This window comes from Ambystoma mexicanum, chromosome 6q (assembly GCF_040938575.1).
Source record: "Ambystoma mexicanum isolate Mex_15411 chromosome 6q, UKY_AmexF1_1, whole genome shotgun sequence".
In the NCBI taxonomy this organism is placed as follows: Eukaryota; Metazoa; Chordata; class Amphibia; order Caudata; family Ambystomatidae; genus Ambystoma; species Ambystoma mexicanum.
The window spans coordinates 3358801-3386534 of record NC_090937.1 but is presented as its reverse complement, the minus strand read 5'-3'; the positions used below and the strand labels follow the sequence as shown (position 1 = coordinate 3386534).

Sequence of the window (27734 nt, the reverse complement as noted above, 5' to 3'; positions counted from 1 at the left end):
GACAGTTGGAGGCCGGAAGCCTCTTTGGTTAATCAGTTCTGTAAGTAAGGGAGTTGAGACCAGTTGTTACTGTGTGGGCCTCCCCTGCCTGCTGCGCGACAACCAGAGTACGCCGTGGGGACCGCCAGTGAGCTAGTTGGCACTATACACTCTGGGTTGGTCACAGTCCAAAGATTTTACATTATTACCCTAGGCATTCCGGAAGCTCAGGACGCGGATATTCACTGCTATAAGCTGTGTTCCCAGCAGCCTTTGGGCAGCTCGGCTGGTGTGCCCCATTATTAACCACATAGCTCACACATGGGTGCTTAGAGCTCTTTAGATAAAAAAAAAAGAATGAAACAGACCTTACACAGCGGTTCCTAAAGCTGTTTTGTAAAGTTCCTTTTCTTTGTTGATTACTTTTGGATTTGCTTTAATGTAAGAAGCTCTTAGCACCAGCGTGTGAGCTAAGTGGGTGCTAATGGCGATATTGCCTTTGGCGATGGGCCGACCGTGCTGGTAACGCTGCCCATGTTAGGGGACCCTCGCTTCGTTTGGGCCCTTATCATCGGCAGAAGGACATTACCGGCAGGGTTGTGCTTCTGCCTCAGGTAATATCGCCTCAATCACTGGGAGGGATGTAAGGCAGGACCTCTTTGCGATTGGAGCTGCCAGAGAAGAACTCACAAGAAAGACTGTAGAATGCAGAGACCTTTTGCCTTAATCCAATCAGAAAATGCTAATTGGTTGAGTACTCAACAGAAGAACACCACCTGCAACAATATGTTGGTGATCGTTGAACCAAAATGAATACTTTGCTAACTCCTTGATCAGCAAGCTTTTATAAAGTATTTCAAAGTGTTGTTTGTGTGTCTGAAATGTAACAATGGTAGCTTTAATACTTACGTTACATTTCTTGGGGTCAGTGCTGGGCTTCGCCTTAGCTGTGACATAGATTCTGGTCTTTGGACAAGGCTAGTTGGCAATATTCTCATACCATTTGGTTTTACCATTTTCCTAAAGACGGCAGAGAGCTACTTAGATGACATCTGAGTAACACTGTTCAGAATATTTACTGCAGTTATGTTAACATTCACTTTTCGTTTGAGGAGAAACCTGTTTTTTGTTGCTATCATTACATGATGAGAACGTTATGGAATGTTCCAAAATACTGTAATTATACCGTTATACTTTTTCGTTTTAACAGAACATTCCCATACCAACGTTGAAATCCTATGCAGAGGCAATGAAGAAAAACAGCCATGTAAAAAAGTTAAGCTTAGTTGGCACGAGGAGTAACGATCCGGTTGCTTTTGTAAGTCCAAATGTTTCCTATGTGCATGACAAGCTGTGCCCAGGATGACTGTGTTTATTGGTACTTAAGCATTACCCGTGGTCAGAGTTTTCTAAAACATAAAATGTTCCCTGGGTTATTTCATCCTAATCGGACATCTTCTTTCCATCATGCTGTTTTTGTGGGCCAAGAAATAGAATGACAGACCTTCCAGATGAATAAACCTTTTGTACTCGCTTTCCCAACGAGTTTAACAGTCCGTTTCCTTCTCTTCTCTTTTCATTGACGCTGTGGCTCTCTTTCCTCTGACTTGCTTGTCTGTTTTTCTCTGTCTCTATTTTCCTTTGTTCTTTAACTCACTCTTTTTCTCTATGTCTTTTCCATTTAGCTTTCCTGTGTCTCCCACTTCCTATCTTTTCTTCTGCATCTATTCCTCCTTTATTCGATGTGCTACTTCTCTCTCCTTGTCTTTCCCTATCAGTCACTTTCTTGCCTTTTTCTGTCTTTCTCTCTCTCACACTTGTTTATACTGTGTATATGTCCAATCACACATTCTCACTTTCGGAACGTCCTGTGAAACTGACCTGCTCAGGAGGGGATAGGAACGACTCTTACCCTTTGGGGAGAGGCCTACCAGGTAGGATGCCAGAGCCAGTCCTATCCCAGAGGGGGATAGTGACAAGTGAGAAGGCCGCCCTAATTCCTATCCATCCCCAGGTTTCTGTTAGTATTTGAGTATCACCCCATACCTCGGCAAATAATGCTTGCCAGTCTCGATTGTTTAATTGCAGGTAAACTCAGAGCCCAGAGACCCAGCTTGACCACCCGCATTAATGTAACCCATCATGGCCTTCAACATTCTGGGCAGCGCAATAGTCTGTGTTACCAAAAGGAGAGAGACCTGGCAAGCATAGGGACAGAAGAACCATGCAGCCGCTTGGTAAGCGGCACACCACCAAGAGTCAATGTCATGGCGTGGCACCCCCGGTGGCAGAGAAAAATAACCCTCTGAGAGACTTATATTTCTGCACTTTGGAGCAGCTTATCGCCAAACTTATATCCCCAATACTCACTGGGGAATGTGCTCCAACCAAATACAACCTGTGACATTCACTGTTGTGGCCTGCCATTATAACAGAATAGCGTCCCTGCACAAAGAAAGGGGGCAGAGCTTACCTCCCTTTTTGTAAACGCTAACTCTTGTAACACCTCCCGAGTCGTGGAAAAAGGCATCAGATTGGTCAGGGAGAGAGATCCAATGGGAGAAGGAGGGAGAGGATGAGGAGGGCAAGAGGCAGGTGGAAGAGCAGGTGGAAGACCGGTGGATTGGAGTGTGGGAGCCATTAGGAGAAAAGGTGAGGTATTGATTGGTGAGAGCAAGTGGTACTGTGTGGTGAGTTTGCGTGCCTGGTGGTGAGTGAGAGTAATAGAGAAAGCATATAGAGTGAGTGGGAAGCGATTGAGAGAGTGAAAGGAGGTTGACTGTGAAGAAGGTGGCATGGAGAAGTAGTGTAGTGTGGGGGGGTACAGGGCAGAGAGGCAATGTGTAGAATACAGAGTATTAGTGTGGAGATAGTTGAGTAGTGGAGTGAAGATGCGGGAGTAGCAGTAGAGCAGAAAGGGGTGAGTGGTAGGAGGGAGAAGGAGGAAGTAACTTCGAAGGGTGGGGGTAGATTGTTGAAGGAGAGAGTGAGACTTCAGAGGCATGGAGGAGGAAGGAAGCGAGAAGGTGGGTGGAGTTGTATGGAGAAGAGTAGCGAGGGGAATATAGTAGTAAGAGAGGGGGAGAGGAACATTAGGGTGGTGCAGAAGGAAGACTGAGTCAGGATAGAGTGTCTGGAATGCATACCCTAACAAGCCTTTTAGAACAAACAACGTGGATGGCCAGCTCAGGAAGAACTGGAGGGAACTTAGATAAAGTGATTGACCTAGGCCCTTCTTTAAAGCCAGTAAGGAATGATACAGTAGGGGTAAATAACTCTAGATACTAACCTGACAAAAATAAGGATGCCTATGCTAGCGTGGAAAATGCTTTGTCGAGACAAGAGATTGAGGAACGGCTCTGGTGCTCTAGTGCCCTGCCTAATTATTCAATACAAACCCTTGAACTATCTATGGGAATTGGAGTATACTTTGGGCCATCAGTGACAGTCCACACCATTGAAAATCATTACATTTACACTTCCAAGCACTCACGTGATCACTGCCTTTATACAGTGTGGCTTGGTTGCGCATTCTGCGTTTTCTTGGAGTTCGTTTTTGCAAATTCAGCAAAGTGAGCATATTAGGGATATTCATTTTATGGTATTCTTCAGAATAAGGCCAGCCCGCTATTTGATTAACCAATTTGGGGCGATTTGGAATTAGGTGTAGAGTGTTGATATTTTGGGTGGGCCATTTTCGTTGATGAGGAAAAAGCCAAACATCAGCGATACGGTTAGTCTTACACGCACAGATTCTTTCTGGGACACAGTGATTTTTTCTGGAACATGGCTTCTCATGCTTAGCTTTCTTTACACATGCCCAATGGGGCCATCTTGCGTACTCAGAAGGAGAAGCGTTATAAAACGATACAGAGTACCAGATGCACAGCACACGTGGGAACCCCTCTTTGATATTTCCTTGTTCTTTTTGTTCTCACAGAAAGGCGGACATATGGATTGCAGCCTTTAACATCTTTTTTGTGGGGCAAAAGAGAGCACTTTTATCACTAGGGTTTCCTGCTTTGATTCCTGGATAGTGTTTCCTAATGTCTGCTAAATGTAAATGAGATTTTGAAATTCATGCTCTATTTTTAAAGGGTTATAAATGTGGCTGTTGTGTTTTAGTATCCCTGACAACAAGGCTGGACACGTTAATAGGTAAATATCTTTGTTTACTTTATTAAGCATATATCACATCAGGTTAGCATATAGAGCCTACACACACCACGCGCAGTTCGCTCTCGCCTCGCATGATCTCGCTGCCGCTCCGCTAGAAGTCACAAAACTGTAGCTTTACATACCTCCTTTTCTTAAAAGAGTCAGGGGTGTTCACTTCATGATGAGTCCTCTTAATGAGAAGGCTTCCTCCTCACTCTGATGGGCCCGATATACACAGAGTTTACAAGTATTGTTACCCTTTCAGTTTCCTCTTTATGGTCACACACCACTGACTGATTTTTTCTTCACTGTGGTGAGGCATTACTTCTGCCCCCTGGGATTCATTTCGGTATGCTCATCCAAAGTTGAAAAGTCACTTACTTGCCTTTGCTCACTCAGTTGCCCAACCTCATCCTCAGGTTGAGCCATCTTCGGTCTCCTGGGAAGTGTACTGCCCTTTTGCAGTCTATCAGCATTCCTGGCAAATACTGCGACTCTTTCCTCGTGCCATTGTCTCTCATCCTGCATACAGACATGTTATTTCCTTTTCTAATCACTTTCATTGATCAACTATAGTTTGATTCTGTGATCATGTTTTCATACAGCATTCCTGTATTTACTAATTATCATTTATTTTTATTTTTATTATTAGGGTATTTATTGAGCGTGGACCTAGCTTTGGAAGCAACAGAGTGCTGTACAATTATAGGGCGTAGAATACACTGAGGGAAGCAGAAAAAAAGGGAGCAGGGAGCTAAAAGGAAAGGGCAAGGGTGGTCAATTGGCAGCAAGAGATCTACAAGCAACCAGGGGAGGAGACAATAGGGAGAATATCACAGAGTCTCAGGTAGGGTGGGGAGTGCAGGGTATGGGGACCTAGGTGGTAAGTCTCCTTCTTCCACCATTGTTCTTTCTACTGCACTGAATTGATTACAACATGCCCTTATTTGGTACTTAATTTTCTTCACCCTCCATATCACATCTTACATCTTCCACATAGATGTATGTGTGTTCCCTTATTTTGGGCACCCTTCCTCCCTCTCATCATGTGGTTCGGGGATACCCCAGAAGCTGTGCTGTCGCTCAATTGCTTCCATAGTACTGCCGTAGGAAGCTGTGCATGAGGCCATGGCTAGTTGGATCAATCCCTTAATGAATCAGATCACTCTCTCAACCAACCCATTGGCCTGGGGTTGATAGAATGATGCTTTTACTTGCTTGATGTTGTGAGTATGGAGGAATCTCTTCATCTCCTCCTAGGTACGTTGGACTCCATCATTTGTCACCATCTCTTTAGGCAAACCCTCATGTCCTGGGTGCTGATATAACTGCTTGGGTTGTGATCTTAGGTACAATAAAGTTCCCTTTGACAGGTAGTCTACAATCACTAATCTGTACTTGTATTCTTGTCACATAGCATCCAATAGCGCTATAGGTTTCAGTCCTATCTTGTACCAAGTAGCAGCTGGTATTTCTGCCATTATCAGCAAGGTTTGCTTCATTTCTAGTCTTTTGTCTAATCTTTTGTCACTGTTGGTACATTTATGACATTTCGTCAGGGTCACATATACATCTGCATCCATGCCTGCCCACCAGTAGGATTCTCTCACACTTCTCTGGCCTATTTGTTACTAAATTACCAGAATTAGCTCTTTTGATTATGGCAATGGTATGATATGGTAATGTTTGTTTGTAAAGCGCCTATACACAAGACAAGTGTTTCAATGCACTCAAGAAGGGCAGAAACAGGGTGGAAAAACAGTCATTCAGAGCCTTTGAGTTTCTGAACCATAACCAGTCTGCCCATGTAGAGTAAGTTTGTATAATACAATTAACAGTGGAGATAACAACAAATAGGTCTGATGACGATTCTGCAATTTTTCCAAGAGCATAGAGTCGCCACCATGCAGGAGGGTAGACAAGGAGGAGAAGATAGACGATCTTCGAGGCATGGTACGTTCAGATCGTGCAAGGTTATTCGTTTTGTCAAACCCTGTGGTGGTATGAGTTTGTCATTGCAAATTCAAAAAACATTCTCTGTATATAGCTCCACAGTGGCTTTCCAGCAGATTCGCAGACTCTCCAGCACTGCCTTTTCATCCAGCCATCCTGTCATTATCCCGTTTCACAAGTGTGGCATGGTGGCATACTGCTCTATCTCATCTATCCTGCGCTGTTCACTCAGCAAGAATTCTCCTCTTGTATTATCCATGGATGCCACAACACACTTATCTCTCACACTCTCAGAAATGTGTTGTCTTTTTAACTATAAAGTGGCATGGGGGGCAGGCAATCTGCCTGGGAGTTTTTCCAACCTGGAATATACACACTCGTAATTGTATATTCTTGTAGTTTTGCAGCGATGCAAGCCAGTCTGGAAGTTGGTGTTTTGGTTCCCCCTGTGCTCAATAGATGAATTAGAGGCTTGTGATGCATAACCAACATGAACTTTGTTTCCAACACATTCATTAGAAAATATTCTACTGCCCAAGCACATGCCAGCCTTTTATTCTCTATCGTCAAATAATTCTTTTCTGAAGCGAAAAGCGCCTAAGACATAAAATCCACAAAATGTTCTGAATCACCTTGCTTTTGGGTAAGTGTGGCTCCAATCCTGTAAGCCCTGGCATCAACTGTAATGTGTGGCTTTGTTTTCGGACTGTATAGATTCAAGCATGGTGCTTACAGGATTAATATCTTCCCATTTTCTAACTCTTGTTTTTGTGCCTGTTTACAGTCAAACTCTATGTCTGTTGCTAATAGACTTCTCATGTTGGCCATTTTCACTGAAACCTGTTGAACAAACTTTGCAGCCAGAAAGAGAAAGATCGATGCTCATCCTTCTTTTTGCTGGTGGGTGCATCTACAATGGCCTGCAATTAAACATTTTTGGACTGTATCCGTTTTGCAGAGATTGTATAACCTAGGTATTCAACTTCATTAATTTTAAATCTGCATTTCTCAAGTTTCCGTTTGACGGTTTTGGCCAAAATGACTGAATCTAAATGACCTAGACCACCAAAAGTTCTAAAATAGATGTTTGTTTGTTTTAATCTTTTTTTTTCGTAGGACATTTTGTAGAATCTATTTGGTGGCGTAGGAATTTGAAGGGAAGGGTAGTCCCAGTCAGCCGAGCACCAAGCTCCCAAGTAGGTCAGGGAATCAATGGCAGAAAGCGTAGATCAGCAGCAAGAACCGCTCCAAAGCTGGAAAAAGCAGAAATGTTCGAAATCCCGTGCCAAACTGTGCTATCACTTCTTCCTCACTTCCCCACTCCAAGGACGTTGTCAATCGTTTCTAACGATTGACATTAATCAAAGATTAACAACAATTAGGAACAATCAATACAAGCACAAATTCCCTTCTGCAGTAGTACCCTGAAAATGCCATCTTTACTAGGTTCATCATTTATAAACCAATTAGCCTAATATCAGTGAATAAGCATAATAGAAGCTGATAAATGAAGAGCAGCTGGATGTTGCCCTAATTAACAAAGAAAGAACATAGATGAGTTGATTATATATGGAACAATGCTCATTAGAATTGTATATGGCCTTTTCCTGGGCAAATCTAATCACCAAAAAGATGTTTCCAGAAGACAGATTAATGACATGTAAAAAGGTTAAAAAGAAATGTGGCAAATGTAGACCATTAAACCATAACAAAACAAAACATAGTATAGCATATGGCAAGTCTTCCTCCATGTGCTCGTCGCACATGTCCCACCAATGGTCGAATACCCAATATTTCCATGACTTCTTGAGGTTAGCCATGTGGTGCGGTCCGCCTTCAACATGGAGTATTAAGCTATGATTTAAGGACAGGATTCGAAATTGAGATTCAATGAACAAGAACTAAAACCAGCTCCTTTGTGTTGGCATCACCCAGTGGGCAAGAGCTACAACAGGGGTACCAGAACCTACCAGAGATGCTCCTTTAACTTTTTGTCCATTTTCTATGAACCATTGTGGTTCAATGTGTATTAGATGTGTTCTAATTATTAGATCAGTTAATGTCACATTTACATGTTTTGAAGGCACCAGTTGGCCATAGGAGCCAAAGGTAGCTCCTGGTAGCTGTTTGTTTCAAGCTAACCAGGTTCCACTATGCTAGACGGAGGAGCTAAATAGCTTCCAGCTTACCTCAGTTTCTAACCCTGAAGGAGTGATCATCTGAAAATGCATTAAGCAAACTCTTCTCCCAAGAATAGTAACCAGCAACCAGAATTCTAGGCTACATTCCCTTGTCTTAACATTAACCAGAATAGACAGAACCGAGATGGAAAAGTACCAAAACTATTCTTCAGCTTTTTTCATCACATAAAAGGGTGACACTTGTTCTCTCTTCTCCACCTGAGGACAATATGGTATGGCTCGGTGGGGGCAATCCTTTGTCAAGCTCTCCTTTTGTGTCCCTCGGCACCAGTGGTCAAAGTGTAAACAAAAGTAGTGGAACAATGTACCCTCTGCCGTGCCCCTTTTCTGCCCCTCTCCTCCACCTCTTCATACCCACGGCCACACCCTGCCCTCCACAAGTCAAACCACATAGCTAGGTCCTTCTTTTCTACAAACCCAAAACGCTGTGTTTTACAGCAGTTCTAGCAAGACTGAAGAATACAAAATGTGCATTTAAATGACCACTATTAGTGTGCCATTGTCCCGCATGGCATGCACCCTTATGCAGCCTACACTTCCAATCACCCACCATTCTCACCTCTTAAGGGACATGCCCATGAATATAGTCACACACTTCCCATGACTATAGCCACACACACACACCTCCCATTACCTACAAACCCTACTGCGCCTACAGCAATTCAAATGCAAATCGCGGCCAAGCTGGGCTTTTTGTCTGCTTGGGGATGGGCTTTACGTCACAGGCTGTCTATTGAAATGAACAAAACCAATCCAGCACCTTGAGATAGCACAGTGAGTTGTGACACTGGATTGGTACTGGCAGGGCTCAGGTTCTAATCCCCGGCAGAGTAGAAACAAAAAAACGGCGTCCGTCTCTGTTGTCCCAAAATGGTACTCTGGGTCACATAAAGTAAGAGAACATTGATGAATTTACCCAAAAAGCAAGGGAACGTCATACTCTGTGTTCCCCCGCACCCCCCCCATTTCGATATCGGCTCAGCACCCATTTTCTTCAAATTCCTGGCTCTGATACCTCCATCAGCAGGATAAACTTTACCAGAACCTCCTCCAGGACGGTGGAGTATAATATGATTTTCTGGTTAGTAGCACCAACACAAAAGAAATTGTCTCCATGAAAGTTCTGCCGGCCAATAAGAAGATTCCTTCTTTTGATTACATTTTCTTCTGCACAAAAAACTAAAAACTATACATTCATCCCAACAATCACTGCCACTCGCCTTTTTCATTTCCCTACATGCGGTGAGTAATTGTGTATGTTTTTGTCTCCCTGGCCTTTCCCACTCTTTCCGTTTCCTGCTCTCATTGGCCCCATTTCCTTTTCACTGCACAGTCCTGGTCTTATGGCCACTCTGTGGGGGGTCAGATCTCCCATCTACAAGGACAAGGCTGAGCACTTTGAGACCATACAGTCTCAGCAGTATAAAAAACGTATTGCATATCGATTTATGGGAGTATTTGTCTCTATGGTAACTAAACAGAGGCGTGTCCTTTTGTGTGATGATCAAACGGACTAGCATGATGTTACAGCAGGCTGCCCCTTTAAGGCAGCCTTCCCAAAGGAGAACGCCATTGACGGAAGTGACGTTGAGGGAGGGGAGAAGAGCAGGGCGAAAAAGTAAGTGAGGCATTCTTACGTTATATTTGAATAAAGAAAGACGTTAACCTCCACGCTGGTGTCGGTGTGTTTATTTATAGCGGCCCTGCCCGCTTACCATTGGCGACGAGGAACGTCTCCACCAGCGGTCCTCTTTGCAGACGCCGGTGATCCCACTGCACGTCTGCCGTCGAGTACCAGTGATACCATTGGCCTGCGGTCCTCTTTCCTCCAGCCGCCAGCGCGCCTGAGCGCCAGTGCCCGCTGCAACACATCCAGAACTCCTCTGCTGCCAAACATGTGCGATCCCGCCGCGTGCCAGTGCCCGGCCGTGGCACGTCCAGAACCCCTTCATTAAAAGACATATGCGATCCCGCCGTGTCTCGGCCATTGAAACCGCCCATCCTGCTATGCTTACCTCCAAGAGCACACACACGCGATCCAGCTGGGTCTACCTGCACCATATAGAGAAACATTTTTTTTTTCTTTTTCTCTTCTTCTCCACAAGAATAACTTGGGTGACCCCACCACCGGCGCACACCTTACAGGGGCCCCACACCAGCAGATACAAATCACTCCACGCTGCTGAGAGCGAATGATCCAATGCCGGCGGAGGGCCCGCAAGAATAAGGTATCACCTACTCATCTGCAAGGTCTGCAGCGAGTTTCAGCCGGTGCATACTGGGCCCCACCTACAACAGTGTGATTGAGGGCGCAACACACTGAGCAAGTGCAATACAATCTAGTGCCACGCCAGGCATCATCTTGAAAGCAAAATGAGCATGTCGGCTGACCAAGCGAGCTCCAGCTCACAACCAGCCCCAACGGTTACAAGGTCCACCGCAACAGCATGGCGCATGTCCCCTCCTTTTTCCATGACTCCACAAGCCGACAGAGGAGCGAGATGGGTAGAATGGCTTGAGGATTTCAACAACTTTATAGATGCAGCAGGTGAAGAAACCTCTCCATGCCTGCACAGCATGTTCATTAACACGGCGGGCACCGAAATAAAGACATTAATCAAAACTATTCCACCGGCAGAACTCACTGACCTTGCAAGCCTAATAACAGCGGTAAACAAACGACTTGTCATTGCTCCCAACAGGGATTACGAAAGATACGTCTTCAACCAGTGCACACAGCGCAGCGATGAAACGGTGGATGAGTTAATCACAAGGCTCCGAATCAAGCGTGCGCACTGCCAATTCGATGCATTTTCACTAGAGGAAGCAATTCGCTTGAGAGTAATTGAAGGGTGTGTCTCACCAGCACTACAGAAACAACTTCTCAAAAAACCTGTCACCATTGAAGAAGTGAGTGAGATGGCCTGTATACTGGAGAGGGTTAAGAAACAAGCCACACACATGACGAGCACTGCAGCCAACAAGCAGGATAGAAGCAATACTATAGCAGCACTCCATGCAAGCAACATCAAGGGAAGCGAAAGAGAAAGCGGCCCGAGCAGCACATCGACCCCACGCATGCAAAGACAATGCTACAGGTGCGGGATGTCATTTCCCCATGCCGGGTCATGCCCCGCCCTCTCCCAAAAGTTCAGTAATTGTGGCAGAGAAGGACATTTTCAGTCGGTATGTAGAGAGGGGAAACCGTTTCCCACACCTCGCATGAGCGCAGCTCCACAGTACAGGACATTCCAAAGGCCATTTTCAAATCAATCTTACCAGTCACGCCCATACCAACAAGGGGAGAGGAGATATGCGTTGAGTCGTGGAAGAAATATATCCAGAAGACAACAGCCTAGAGTACGAGACACAGGAACCAAGTAAGCAACTGCGCGATGAGTCCGACGGCCCACTGCCGCCGCGACAAAGACTCTACCCCGCAACACAGGGAAATCCTGAATACTAAGGGGACCAATACAACCTGTATGCCCAGGATGAGTTCGTAAACCTCATCATGGACGAGGAGGAGGCGCAGGAGGCACCCAGAATACCGGTAGACATCTGCAACAAACAGTTCTGTTTCCTGATCGACTCTGGGGTGACAGTAAACATCAGGGGCGAGAAAGAGTTCCAACTGCTTCAGAGCAAACCTGTACTAATCCCAACAACATCTAAGATATATCAATGGGTTGCAGACGCCCCTTTGCACAGTGTAGGATCATTCAAAAGAAGGCTCAAGTTTGGTGACAAATCTGCCATCACTGTCATCAATGTAATCAGGAGCCCCGCCAAAGGGCGATGTCTGCTGAGTTACAAAACCGCCTCCTGTCTAGGCTTAATCAACATACCTGTACAGGATGGTGACATCATCAGTTCGCTAGTGCCCCAACCCAGCAACCACGGGCATGTGTACATCATGGATCAGGAATCCCCTGTCACTGCCACCATCACGAAGGAGGAGATTGTGAAAGAATTTCCATGACTGTGTCAAGGCCTAGGCAGAATGAAAGGGCCACCAATCAAACTGCACATTGACCCAGCAATCCGCCCAGTTCTACAACACCTGCGCAGAGTCGGGTTCCACCTACAAGAAGCAGTCTCCAAGGACTGAACCAACTTCTGTACAATGACATCATTGAAGCAGCCACTGGTCCAACGCTATGAGTCTCCCCACTCGTAATCGTCCCGAAAGAGGGCGGCCGCCTACGACTGTGCGTAGACATGAGAGTTGCCAACACCGCTATACAACGAGAACGTCACCTGGGACCAAAAATTGAGGACATGATCGTCCAATTAAATAAAGCCGTACTTTTTTCTAAATTGGATCTAAATCAAGGGTACCACCAACTCGTACTCCACCCCGACTCACGATCCATCACCACTTTTGCTTCACATGATGGACTGGTCTGGATCAACAGGTGGTGGCCTCTCTTCTGCTCCTCTCATTGCTGTCACATCCTGGGCATCCGCCAATCAGGCTTCCGACACAGGCACAGAACTGGAAACCGCCCTACTGGACCTAAAAAAACAGTTAGACAACATCAAAGACTCAGGTAAACTCACCTTGCTCCTCATGCTGGACCTATCTGCAGCATTCGACCTCCTCGACCACCAGCCACTCTGTAACCACCTCACCACAACAGCAAACCGCTCCCTAGCAGCAACAGACTGGGTCAGATCCTTTCTATCAGACAGATCCTCCTGTGTCTTCTGGGACAACCATGCTGCCCCACCGACACCAGTAACCTGTGGAGTCCCACAAGGACTCCCCAACCCTGTATAACATTTACACTCAACCCATTTTTGATCATCTGGATGCCCTCAGCATATACTACATGAATTATGCTGATGACACCCAAATCCTCCTCCCTCTCTCTGGCACCTACCACCTTGATTGTCCAAAACTGGATGGCAACCCACCAGTTATACTTCAACAACGACAAAACTGAGATCCTCATTGTAGGGTCTCACTCCACCCTCTGCAGCAGAGACCCAGCCTACAAAGCATTTGACATTGACGGCAACCGAATCTGCAGCCAAAACCCTGGGCATCTACCTAGACGCCACCCTTGACCCGTCTCGCCAGGTCAATCTCATTGCCTCCTCCGCTGCCTACACCGCAAAACTACTGAACGCCAGCAAGCCTTTCCTCACCACTAACAACCGACTCACCATAGGCAGAGCCATCACCAGAGCCAAAGTGGATTACTGTAACACTCTCTTTGCAGGAACCTCAGAAAAAAACATGTGCAAGCTGCAAACCATCCAAAACGATGGCCTCTCAGCCGTCTGAGCTTTGTCCAAGCGTGACCTCATCACAAAAGCTAGGAAAGACGCCCATTGGTTCCCGATCCGGGGACACATTAAATTCCAGACCCTCTCCATCGCACACAAGTGCTCCTCCGTCTGCTTCTCTGAACAAGACTCGAAGACACCATAACCCCTCCTACCCCTTTGTGTTTTGCGTTTGTTTCCTGTATTCTCTCTATCTGTTTTTTTGTACTTTCTGTCTCCCTAATTCTCTATTTTCTGTCCCACAATGTAACTAGCACCTGGATACCCAAGGTTCAGTGTGCTGCAACAAATGCAAAAATAAATAAATAAACAGATACATATCTAAATTAATAGACGTGTGGAGGTTTGTGATAGATTTAGAAAGTTTCTGAATTTAAGCTTTAAGCAGGGTTTTTTTAAAGTCTCCAACCGAATTTCACAAACACCTCATTCACCTTCGAAAAAGGCTGCTGAGGAGGGTGCCAGTGAGAGCCTCTGAGCCAGAAATACTAATTTTATCATTGTGATAATCTTTAATGCCTTTATTCTACCAGTGATAGCAATCTGGTGGGGTGGATCGTGCCACATTTGTCTATTTATTTTGCCAAGTAAAGGTACATAATTTATGAAGTTTAGTTTAGAGAAGTCAGGTGGGGTGCAAACTCCTAAATATTTGCTGGAAGGTGGTTGCAATTTGAACGGTGCATCAGCCCCCGGATCCCAAGATATGGCTAGTCATGTCCAATATTTCAGTATTTAACCTATAAGAGATTCTTGAAGAAACGTATAATTGGTAGTTTATAACGTGTTTAATAGCCAGAGGTTTCTAAGCGCGGACGCCTGGACGCAGGGATCAAACCTGTGCTGCTCCACGTCGTCTTGCTTCCAAGACGAGCGTGTTGCCCACTGAGCTATCCTCGCGAGAACTCCAATACTATAAATTCCAGAGGTCTAGCCCCTTCTTCAAAGAAGATTTCTCTACATCTAGCAAAGCATTTTGCAGCTCTTGCCGCAGTGACATCTTTCAATTCCCCTCTTAGTTTCATTATTGCATGCATAATTCTTGGTGGGCCCAACGTTTTGGTTCATATTCAGCCTTAGATATTTCCAATGAGTAGGGTACATTTCCTTTCTACAAAGATGGTGATATTTGCTGGACCAGAGAGACATACATCCACTGCCAATATGAGCATATTTTAGGGAAGGTTTACACAAACCTTCCAATTCCAGTTGTACCCCCAAAATCATCTTATCACCTTCTGGACCTGATCCACTATATCAGGAAAGTCTATGATTGGGAGGTTGTATCTCCAACATGGCCATTGCCTGGGTATTTGAGGTAATACATGGAAGGTGCGTGGTCTGGGAGCGTGACTGGGAGTATATCTGACACTACCTGTAAGTAGGAATTTCGTGGAAAACCCCATGTGCAACTTGGCTTATCTTCTATGATGGCAGAAATAAAATGATACATCTGCTTCTTTGGGATTTAGGGCTTTCGTTGCCCTAAACCTCTGACCAGTACCTTCTGCTTCCTCTCTCATTTCTGTGATATACTAACTTTGAAATCCACGCCTATTAGTGTGATTCGAGAAAAACATCCCGTACATTTTTCAAGCATAGCTGTATACAATCCTGGTGTATCTTCCGCGGGCCGATAAACATTAACCAAGATGACATCTTGATTGGCTAGAGTGCCTTTAATCGCCAAAAAAAAGCAACCTTCTAGCTAGTATGGAAACACTCGGTTTTTACTATTGTATGGTGCATGAAATCCCTGTCCCACCCCGCTCCTGTAAAGGTTTTTGATTCCAAAACATCCAAATAGTTAACCTGAAGGTGTGGGATATCAACCTATTGGGATGCTCATTGCCCTAGACATTATAGTAAACTAATGTGAGTGATGCGATTTGTCCAAGTTTTTATTCTGTTGAATCATATCCAATCCCAAGCAGTCACTTTCACCCAATCACACCTCAGCAAACTATTGAAATCGCCTTTCTGTAAGGAAGCATGATCACAGGTTTTCAAATCCTCTATATCGGCTATCATGTTTTATATCGTAGCCCTTTACCTACACCTCACCACATGCTATGCCATGCCATGAAAGAACACTTAACAACCATAAACAAACATGCATGCATTTAAATCGGGTTCAAAAAGAGCTAATGCCTGTGTACTAGCCTGATATCGTAACCACATTGAAGATTGTATGCAATTTACTATAAAGCACAGTACACCTATTAGAAATGATCCTGCGTAGGTGGTCAAACGGGGGTATAAATGTAGAACGGAGCGCACAATGGATCAGTGCCTCAGGTTGGGAGGAAAGTGATGCTGCATAATGGAATATCATGCTTTACTAGGTTAGATAGCCTCAGCACTATTAGACATCAGCAATGTTCCAGTAAGAGTTGTATGAAAATGTTCAGCGCCGAGAGTCTACAGAATTTGGTTTGTTGAGTTAAACATCTTCAAATATTGCTTCTTCTACTAGATGTCCATCTTTGTTTGCAATGTTGTTGAACTCAGATGTTATTTGCATCTGTTGCTCATGTGAATCCCTTTTAAATTTCTTGCTTTGATGTTTTCTGGGCTGCTTTATATTTTTTCTGAAAATTTGTATGCCAGTTGACCTGGTCTGGTTCGGCTGCCCCTGCCAGATGCCATGGCATCATTTTTGGTGCATAAATTGCCAGATATCTTCAGGGCACTCCACTCAAATCTGTGCCAGCTAACTTAAAACTGGGGGTGAAAGATACCCAGAAATTTAAGAACAAACATTCAAGAGAGTCAAAAAGACCCAAGAACTCCCTCCACCACCTGGAAACCTCTGTGTGAAATCATTGAAGAGCAAAATATTCATTCCATGTTTTCATAACCTGCCTGTTTTACCGTGCACTCTAAGACCATTCTCTTTCATTTGGAAGTTGAGAAATTTGACAATAAGTATTCTCTGTCTCTCTCCTTTGGCCGGTTTCGGTATGGGGGCTTGGTGTGCTCTTTCGATGCTTAGTGAACCCGCATCACAAATTCCCAAATCGTCTCTGAAATAATTATATAAGTAAGCACGCAGGTCTTGACCGGCGGCTCCCTGATTAACACCTCTACAAAGAGGCCTTGTCCTGTTCTCCGGATTGTCAATCCTGATGTTGAGGTGCTGTAGTCCTTCAATCATAGTGTCAAGCTTAGAAGCCAGCATTCCAAAATGATCGTCAGAGTCATATTTTCAGAGTTCATTATCCTCCAAACAGTCATTTTACTGAGAATGCATGCATTTATGTCTTCTCTTGCATGAGGTCTTCAATAGATTGGTTTGTTTCTTTCTTATATTCACAACTTTAGCATCATTTGCTATGAAATGAAGTTGCAGGGATTGGTTGTTGGGTGTACACTCCCCTTTCTTCTTTCTGGACAAGGGCCATAAGCATGTTTAAGAAACATTGACTACCATCTCAAAGACAAAGGGAGGTGAAGACCCAAAACAAAAATACGCCCAGGTCGGATGACCCTCAATAGACCTTTTTCTGTGTCAATCACTTCTATCATGAAGGCTTTACTCGGTGCCTGCATCATAACATGAAGTTCAATTGATATTGCAGATTGTCAAAGTGGCCCAATCATCCAGCAGTCGAATCAAGACTGTGCCATGATAAGTGATTGAAGCATTAGGGAGCAATTTAGCCCCAGGTGAGGAATAATCTCCAACTGCTGAAGTGTTAGAGAGTTTTGCATTTTTTTGCCAAAAATACTGTGAGCTCTCTAGGGGTACAGCCTATTTCAGCGTTGTGTGCGATTGAAAAAGATGTAGTCCTGTGCTTTTATGCTGGTGCCCATATTGTAGATGTCCAACTCCATGCAAGCATCAGCCCGGCAGGGTTGAGTTAACAGTGCCCTAACTTGTGCAGTCTCAATGGAGGCATTCAGTGGAACAGTAACTTCGAAGGAGGACAATCTTGATCAGTCAATGTTCACCAAGCCAGGCATTGTCATCAGAGATGTTGGCCTTTCTTCACAGCCATCATTAAGTCTGTGGCCACAATTAAATAGACGGGAAAAGGGTATTTTTTTCTACAATTCCAGCCATTCAACCACTCACCAAGACTTGATAGCGGGACATCTGAAGCTCGTAGTTGGCTTGCAGACTGACTCTGGGTCACTGACAGAGATCCAGTTTGCAAATGCATGTGTCCAAGCTTATGATAACACCATGAGGGGGGCATAGAGGTGGCCATGGGAGCGCCACCAGTCACCTCTCAAATATGCCCTCCAACACCACAGCATTCATCACCAAGAGAAGTCCCAGAAGGGGGAACAATCGCTTTGCATGAATCGTTGCTCTCCAGCCACTCATGCCACTCAGATCCTCAGGGACTTTGCAACAGAATTTCAGCATTCTCCCTGGATCATGGGCCAAGATGTCGGGTCGGACCCGGTATTAGGCTGTCATCTCCTTGGAACTTTACAGAAGAGCACCATTGAAGCCTGCCACCAAGCCACATGCCTGTGAGAGCTCTGATTCTGAAATCCACCAATGCATTAGGGGTTTCGATGTTAACTCCACCCCCTTTTTTATAAGATGCTGATACTTGAAATTATCCTAGACTGGGGCACTCTGACTATGGCCCCTCCTAGTCTGAGCATAATTGAATCTACGAACATCCTAATCTGAGAGTAATGAGGCAGGGTGCAAGGCATGGGTTTTGTTTTGATAATCCAGGAAGGCATATGCCATGTGATGAGGCAGGACACGGGGCCTCGTTACAAGTTTGGTGTTATTCCGGTGGTGATTCCACCAGAATACGGCCAAATGGAATTACTGTTACCACCACTTGGTCTGCCTGATTTACTGCCAGATTACAAATGCTGCCAGTTGGTGTAAATCACAATTTTTTGGACTCCATTGGGCCGGGAGGAAAGCTCAGGGGCAAAGCGCTTTCCTTGGAAGTAAGACGACGTGGAGCAACGCAGGTCTGATCCCCGGGTCTGCGCTTAGAAACCTCTGGGTATTAAGTCTTTTATAAACAACCAATTACATAGACCATTTTGGCAGAATTACCACCAGCAGTAATTCGGCTAATTTTTTGTCAGTAAGGAGGCATATTTTCTTCCAGCTTCTTTCTGGAGGAAAGTCCTCCGCTTCACTGCCAAACTGTAGTGCAGTAATCTGGCAGCATTGGAATTACCGACATATTACTGTCGTTTTTACTGCACCGCCATACTTGTAATGAGGCCCACCCACTGTCATGTATTTTAACTGAACAGAGGGAAAATACATTCAGGAGCTCTGAGCATTACACACAAACTGTGAAGTCCTATTATATATTAGTACTCCTAGGGCACACATGGGGCTTAAATGGGTAGGCATATATATAAGCAGTTTAGCAACATGAGGCAGTTTTGCATTTAAAATGTATTCTACAAGTGAAAAGTTATGCAATCATTTACTGTCTTGTAAGATTTCTGGACTTCAAGCCAGGTTGTCAGTTATTTTGGTACATGTGGGGAATACTTTAAACATGAGTTCTGAGCTGCAATCCAGTGGCCGATTTGTTCATGAAAATAGTATTGGATGTTCCAATAAATTGTTAACAATGTTCTGTTGGACTACAATGGACTACAGGATGAAGCTTGATGTGGCTTCCGAACAAGGTCGGATGCGCATGTGGAATACTGTTTATGTATACGCCTGGAGCGTTTTGATAAACATTATCGGAGCATATGCATAAGCAAACCAGAAGACTTTGTTTTAAAATGCCTGGAGCGTATTCATAAACATTCTCAGAGCGTATGCATGAGAAACCTAGAGGCTATATAAAGGGAGGACCTGGGAGTGGTGGACAGGGCTGTTCAGATTTGCCTCTGGATGCGGTCAGATTGGAGGCAGAGCGGGGGTACTAAGCAAGCTGAAACACCTCCATTCTGCCTTATGGAGGAAGGATCGTCCGATTGCTCATCTTTTCCTGACCTGGAATAATTGCAGCTTTGGCAGCATTAAATGGAAGTTTTGAGAGACCTATCCTTTTTTATTGGTTCAATTGACACTAGATCTCTTTTTAGGCTTTATTACAGCCATTAGGAGACCATGATTTTGTAGGTGGTTTTTGGCATTAGATTTGAGATTTTGTGGATTCTGTCGTGATTTTTGGATTGTGTGACTCAACAAGCCTTCATCCAGCTTCAGCAGGCTCTCAGCTCTCACAGAAGACTGTTGTGAGTATGAAAGAAGGTTGTTTACCCATTTTTAATATCACATTGAGAAAGAGGGTAGACAATGAAAAGGCAGTTCAATCTGTCAGGACATCGACCAGCCGGAAACTGTTCACCATCTAATGATGAAATGCCCCACAACGCAAACCCTCAGAAAGACCTACCTCTCACCATTGTTTTTGGACAGCGACCTCCGGGAGGAGGACCTTTGGTGGACTCGTCTTTTGTCTGGCGACAATACTAAATGGACTATCGCAGCGGCAAAAAACATAAAACTGGCGATGGACAAAATCGCAAATCTTTAATCTTCAATGTAAATTAGACACAAACTTTCTCTCCCGATTTTCTAGATCTTTCAGACCGTCTATCATCCTACGTTTTAGACATATGGACTAGGACATTAAACTTCAAAGTCTTTTTTTTACTTCACTCTTGTAAAAGCCTTAATTGGCTGCAAACAAGTAAATAACATTTTTTTTTAAAAAAAAGGTGTTCAATTCATGAGGCATTTTAGTGAGAACTGATGAGCATACGATTGCCTTTGAGAAGTTATTGCGTTTTGGGTTGGTTGCCTATATTTTAAGTAGCAATATAAGCTAGAAAATAATAGAAGTATTTTCATCGATAACCTTTCTCATATTGAGTGTGTTATGTGCAGTCACAATAAGAGTTGAAATGTTTTTCTATTACTATTTTCTCTTAATAAAATAAAATGCACTTTGCAGGAGCTTCATTGAGTGTTCTTTATTGAAAATCAATTCATGAACATTTGTGCATGTAAATTAAGTGTAGATTATCTATATAAATTGCTGTATATTGTCTTAGAGTATATTGGGCATGTTTTGATAAGATAATATTTGATTTGGTAAGTGGTTTAGCAGTAGTCCCACTAAAAATTACATGACTAAATAAATGAGTCTTGTATGAACAATTGAGGATGCCTAGCGTACTGCTGGGGTTTATTGCCTACTTTCCTTTTGATGACAGTGACAAGCATATGCATTTCCTTACTGGGGGGGTCTGGTACACATCTGGGGTGGAGGAAAGGCTCTGGTCGTAGAGGTGATAAAAATCATATCAAAACACCATGTGTCGTAGGCCTTTTCCCTAGTTTGGGAATAATTGAATCCAAGGAAATTTGAATCTGAAGGTGTTTTGTCGTGGTTGGAGCAGTAGGACGCCAAGTAAGGGTTTTGTATTTTGCTGTAGTAATTCAGAACTGAGTTTTGTCTTGTTAGAGTGGGAAGGTATATGCCAGGTGGTGAGGCATGACACCACATGTCATAGGTCTTTTCCCAGTAACCCGAAGACGCCTCTTGCCTGAGGAACTCTGCACATAGGCCTCTGATAGTCTCTGATTCTGAGAACCTCCTAGCCGGATCGGCTCTGATTCAGTGACCTTCATTGCCTGAGGGGCTTTGACATTAATACCTGGCTCATTTGAAGGTTTTGACACTCTTAATCTTCATTTTTTTGACTGATAGAATTTACTAGTCAAAAAGGCTCTGCTTCAGGAATTTGACCTTGAGACCTTCAACCTGAGGGGCTCTGCTGCTCTGATCCTAAATTCAGGACCCTATCGCCCACAGCTTATTACTTTTGCCGAAAAAGTTGTAATTAAAGTGACACTGCCTCTAAATAATTAAATCCTTCTGAGATTTTGGTATTCATTGTTGAATCAAAAGGTGTCTTAATGAACGTCTGTAGGCGACGCCTGCTGCTTGCAGACTTTTTAAATTGCTGCATGTGAGATGAGAGGTAAAAGTATTTCATCCCATTGTGAGGAACTCGGCTATCCGCACGGTGGGTGTGCGCTCACCTGGACTTTTTACATTTTTTTGTATGAAATTGAATGATGGTTATTGTGGGGGGCTAATCTGCAAACATTTTCCTATGCTCATTGCACGACATACACATAGACCTACACATGCAGTCCTCTCTGTCATATTTTATTGGGATCTGACAGGTGTAGTACACAATGCATCTCAGATGTCGTGGCCAGCCTAATTAACTATCAAAGGCTCCATGGATCTACTCTGTCTGTTTGTTTAACCTCTGCAGATGGTGGCAGCAATTAATATAATTAACATACTAATAGAGGGGGGGTGACTACAGGGCCATGCAGTAAGACGTAACTCTGGAAGCTCCTGCTAATCCTGTATAATCCACGGTCTTATCAATGTCTACAGGTTGCAAAGGTGTCCAGAAACGAATCTCCAGGCACATGAGGCAGTGGAGTAGTGCTGGGTAAAAGCTGGGAGCTGCTCTTGGAAAGATAACGAACTGCGAGCTGATCGCAGTTTGATAACTGGAAGTGAAATACGGAGCAATGTGGCGGATGGGTATAGACAAAGGGGGAATAAGAACGGGAGGTAACAACACAGCGACACGGTGTGAGGAGCAGCCGGAGAGTGAGATGGACCAGGCTGGGCCACAGATGATAGTGAAAGTGAGATCAAACTGTGTAGGAGACACGAATGTTGCACGACATAAAGAAATGAGAAATGAGGAGTCTTCTGTGAGAACGTGTGCACTGCCAGCTGCCTTGTGAGAGGAGGGGTAGCGCGGTCCCCATGCCGGGCTGTAGCGCTACAGAAGTGCGCAGTGTTGGTCAGGTCTGAGAAACAACAAGACGTGCACAAGCCTCGTTTGCTGAATTAATATTTAAATACAGGAAAGTCTGGAAACTTCACTAACTGTACTGGTGGAGCATTAGGACCCAGGGGAATAACACTGGTGGCCAGAGGAGCATGAATACAACATGAAAATACCTTGCGGACGGCTGACACAGCTGGACTGGATGGGGCCTGCCAAGCACAGTATGGGGATCAGAATAAAATGGCGAGATGTATCTAGTGTGAGGCGTTCGTAGACCAAGGACGCACTCACATTGGCAGAAGATTCCACGCTGATCAATAATTGCCACGGAAGAGTCGGAATGTAACATGGAACACTTATTGGCAAAGCGGATTGGTGTGGCGTATGTAGCCTGTACCCGCATAGCCGGCCGGCAGCAAAAGGATTGCGGTCTATGCTCACAGCAACTCGGAGGACATTAAATATGAAGCGGATTACATACAGCGGAGAACTTCAGAAGGAGACAAGACAGCTCCCACTGCAGTCCGGCCCTGCTGGCGAAAAGTAACGTGTCTACACTGCAGTTTCCAATGCAGTCCGGCCACTGTTGTCTGCATACTGCCCAAGGAACACGTGTAACAGCCAGTTTAGGCTCCCAATGAGGTCCGGCCCAGCCTGGAGAGTGCGGCAAAGCGGCATGGGCCGTGTCACCGCAGCCCAACTAAAGAATCGACACGCTGCTGCTGTGAGACAAATCAGAGTCTCACATGGTTCATGCTGGGGGCTAGACATGCCGGTGAAGTGAAACAGGGAGGAGCCGACTGTGATCCTGCCATTGTAGCTGGACAATGATATCTAGGGGCTGGATGCAATCATATGTAGATTCCGGAGCGGCTTGCCCAGCCAGAGGAGTGAGGTGAAGGAACATAATTTGTTTCTGCTGCAACTGGAGCGATGTGCCTGGAGGAAACCACAGTAACACGACAAGGTTCTTCTGGAAGTTCCCAATAGGGGTCTACCCAGATTGTGAAGCACAGGGAAGCACAACCATTTTCTAGGCATGCTGCCATTGGGGCATAATGCATAGCTGACCTGGAATCCCCCCAAAAAGGCCTGTCTTAACATACAAAGCATTGCTTGGAAAGCAAAAGGAACATACTTCCCCTGAAATACCGGTGCCTCGAGAGGTAGAGAGTGCACACTGGGGGACACAGGAACATAGCCGGATGGTGACACAATGCAGGAGTCCTGCATAGGACAGGAAAATACGATACGGTTCCTGTTGGGATTGAAATACAGAGACTGCACCTGCGGGGGGCCCAACAGTAAGAACATACAGATGCCAATTGCGCATGGCCCATGGACCAGAGGTGCGAGTATGCAACACCGGTGAGACCCCAGTGAAGTGCAGAGAAGATCTACACCAAATGCCCCTGTAGGACAAAAAAGGCTCAGATCCAAGGGAAAGATGAAGGGTGAAGTGACGCTGTTCAAAGCAGGCATGTCATCGAAAGCCAGCAAAAGCAAGGGGAAACAGTCCTCCATTAACACGTTTGCCAGACCTGCTCAGGTACCGGAAAGTGTAGGGACCCCAACCCAGAGGACTCAATGAGCTGAAGTTCCCACGAGCAGAGATCAGAAGATCTTGGAAGACCTACCAGCTCTTAAGTCCTCATTGGAATTCAAGAAAGATGCAATGAGTATTGGCGTGAACCTCCTGCGACAAGACTTGAGGGCGCTGGCGGAACGCACAGGTGTGTTAGAAAAGGAGGTGCAATTAAACAAGAATGACTGTACAGAGAATGCCAAGGACTTCTCTATATTGCAACAACAAATAAGAAACCTCAAAAACAGGGTGGAGGAAGCAGAAGGACAAGCTAGGAGGAATAATGTGCACATTATAGGGCTCTCGGAAGAAGAAGAGGGCACAAACCCGACTGACTTTATTGAGACTATGCTGCTCCAGGAAAAAGGGCCAGGGACCCTCACGCAGGGCTTCACGGTAGAGCGAGCGCACAGAGCCCTGACAAGACGACCGCCACCTGGGGCTCAGCCCCGGCCGATAAAAGCCTGTATTCTCAATTATAAGGAAAGAGAGAAAATCCTCAAACACTTCTGCAAGGGGGGCATGACCAGGAGAGCATCAGCTGACATAACAGCATACCCGGACTATACATTCCTGATACAGAAACAGCGGATGAGCTACATGGCAGTCAAGTACATGCTTTTGTATCCAGCCAAACTGAAAGTCCTATATAAAAGCCGAGCTATCTTCTTTGAGACACCGGAAGGAGCGAGTAAATGGATGGAAAATCGAATCTGAAGAATGGAGTTGGTGATCAACCGAGAGGCGAGAATGACAAACAGGAGGGTAACACCTTGTGTACTTGTGAGGAAGTACGTCCATAAGACATTGTTGAGTACATTTGTAAAAGAGGAAGCTATAAATACTGTAACAGTATGTTTCATAAGCAGGAACTATGGTGTCGGACCGTCAGAGGGCCGCACAAGGAGGAGTTAGTCTTTAGCCCCGATTAGATTAGATAGGATACTAGCAGTTATGTATCCTCCTGCTGCACCCGAACACTTGTACCTGTGATAGGGGTGAAACGCAGGGATGCCTGAGCGCCTGATGTGGAGCTGGGCAATTGTTGGGGGGGCAGGACGGGAGTGGGGGTAGTTAGTGGGGGTTGGCCTACAGTTATGCACAGGGGAGGATGAGCAAATATAACTGGTGGGTAGTGAGAGCGAGAATCACAGAACGAGATGGCAGAGCTTAAAATAGTGACCTGGAATGTCAGAGGCCTGAACAGTTATATTAAGAGAAACAGGGTTATAGCATATTTGAAATGCCAGAAAATAGATATAGCCCTCCTGCAAGAAACCCATCTCACCAAAGAAGGGCAAGATACCTTGGCACAGAAATGGAGGGGGGTGACCGTGGGCTCAACATACTCAGCATATGCCAGATGGTTGTAAATATGGGTGGCACTGATGGTTCCATTCCAGGTCCTTCAGACCTTACTGGATAAGAATGGAAGAATTACAGTATTACACGGAATGGTGGAAAATAGGGAAATATCTGTGATTAATACCTATGCTCCAAATCATGACACAGTAACCTACTTTAGATCCCTATACCCTAAGATAAGCGTGTGTGGAGGGGGGGTGATTTTAACTGCACGCTGGCCCCGACAATAGATAGATCTGATGGCAAACTCACTCATCCAACCCCCGCCACTAAAGCTTTTACATGCATTTAAGTTGGTTGATGTGTGGAGGGCGTGTACCTGCAGAGCAGAGTATACTCTCACGATACGGCTCCCAAAAACCTCTATACGATACGAGTTTAGATTACGTGTTTGTAGGGAGAGTTCACAAAAGCTGAATATAAAGCAAAAGACTTCTCCGACCATGCCCCTCTGCTGGTCACATGGCAGTCCCTCCCCCCTGAGCTAGGATCCCGACATGGAGAATTAGGGTGGAGGCACTCAAGGATGTTGGGTTTCGGGAAAACCTGAGGAAAGAGGTGAAGGAATACTTTGAACATAATACGGGCAGAGTGGAATCCGGAGGCACATTATGGGAGGCCTTTAAAGTGGTGGTAAGGGGGGGAAGCTATTGCAAAATCAAAAGGGATGCAAGATGTGATTACACGTGAGCTGCAAACGGTGGAAGATAGACTAGAAGCCATAAGGCGTGCAGGAGATAGAACCCTAGAGGAGGCCGAGGAGTTCTCCTGCCTCCAACAAGAATGTCGGGAACACTGGGACAAGCTAGGCAAACTTAGCTTTAGGAAATACATGGGAAGACAGCATGCACAGGGAGGCAAGCCTGGGCGCTTGTTAGCCTGTCTTTATAGAAATGAAAGTAAGCGAGAGACGATAAGAGCGATTGTAGGCAAAGATGGGGAACTGTGTGAGATGCAAGAAGGGGTGAACAAATGTTTTTATGATTATTACAAGAAACTGTATGAGGAAGGCGCAGTGTGCCACGTGTCGGAGATAGAAGAAGCATTGTCAGAGTTTAACCTCCCCAAACTGAACACTGAGGAGAGAGAAAGGCTGTAAATTCCAGTCACGATAGAAGAACTAGAGTATGTGATAAGAGAACTACCAACGGGCAAAGTTCCAGGAACAGATGGGCTTCCCAGTGAATTCTATAAAGAATATAGGGTAGAAGTCCTTGCCCTGCTGTTAGCGATGTTCAACGAAGCGCTGGTAATTGTCCCCCTTTTTAAACCAAATAAGCCGGTTACGGACTGTGGCTCATATAGACCCCTTTCATCACTAAACCAAGATGGGAAGATTCTCACAGCATTAATGGCAAATAGGCTCAAACCAACCATCGCCAAACTTACACATTCGGATCAAACAGGATACGTTCCACACAGGAATGTCATCAATAACCTGAGAAGATTGCACCATATAATAGATTGTACCCAAGGGGATACACAGCAGTTGGCAGTGGCGTCACTTGATGCAGTCAAGGCGTTTGACTTAATGAGTTGGCCTTGGCTGCTAGCAGTACTAGAAAGGTTTGATATTGCACCCACGTACATCAAGTGGGTGCGGTTGCTGTATACTGAACCAATAGCGAGGGTCGAAACGGGTGCAATTATCTCAGAACAATGGCAGTTAAGTAAAGGCACAAGGCAGGAATGCCCGTGGTCCCCGATGCTTTTCATTTTAGCGCCAGAACCATTGCCAGTCTACTTGCGGGAGGAATATGGAGAGGCTGGCATAGTCACACCAGGAGGGCAGCATTTGATCTCATTGTATTCAGATGACATGCTCCTGTATTTGCAGCACCCCGAGACAAATTTGCAATATATCTGGGATGTGATGAAGCACTATGCAGCTATGTCAGGCATAACGATCAATCCACAGAAATCAAGCATGTTCCCTTTGGGAGGGTATGCCACGAGGCCCGTGCAGGTCTTGCCGGTGCTACCAAATAAGTGGGAAGTTAACACATTTAGGTACTTGGGCGTGGACATTTATCACGATCCGAAGACAGAGCACGCACAGAACACAGTGCGAGCAGTGGATAGCATAGAGACATCAATGTCTTTCTGGGCCAGATTGCTATTGTCCATGATGGGGCATGTAGCATTGCTGAAGATGGTGATACTACCAAGGCTCCTCCATTATTTCGCAAATGTTCCATTAGCAATACCCATTACATTTTTCAGGAGGCTACATGATATATGTAGGAGTTTTCTATGGCATAATTTGAGGTGTAGAGTGGCGCTGGGGAAGCTTCAGAACTCATATGTTAAAGTAGGGATAAAGGTGCCTAACTTCAAGATATATTTTATCGCTAGCCAGTTGCAATTTGTGGCCAAATGGTTGTCTGATGAGAAAACTTTGGAATCACGGC

General features: G+C 45.1%; 1 protein-coding gene across 4 annotated transcripts in view; it reads left to right on the top strand.

Annotated features, from left to right (window-relative positions):
• The window catches only part of TMOD1 (tropomodulin 1), a 720714-nt gene that overhangs the window by 523443 nt on the left and 169537 nt on the right, over nt 1-27734 (top strand). For all 4 annotated transcript variants that reach the window (XM_069630362.1, XM_069630363.1, XM_069630365.1 and 1 more), the window contains one exon: nt 1190-1297. In XM_069630362.1, the coding sequence (XP_069486463.1) occupies nt 1190-1297 (108 nt within the window). The remainder of the gene's footprint in view (nt 1-1189; nt 1298-27734) is intronic.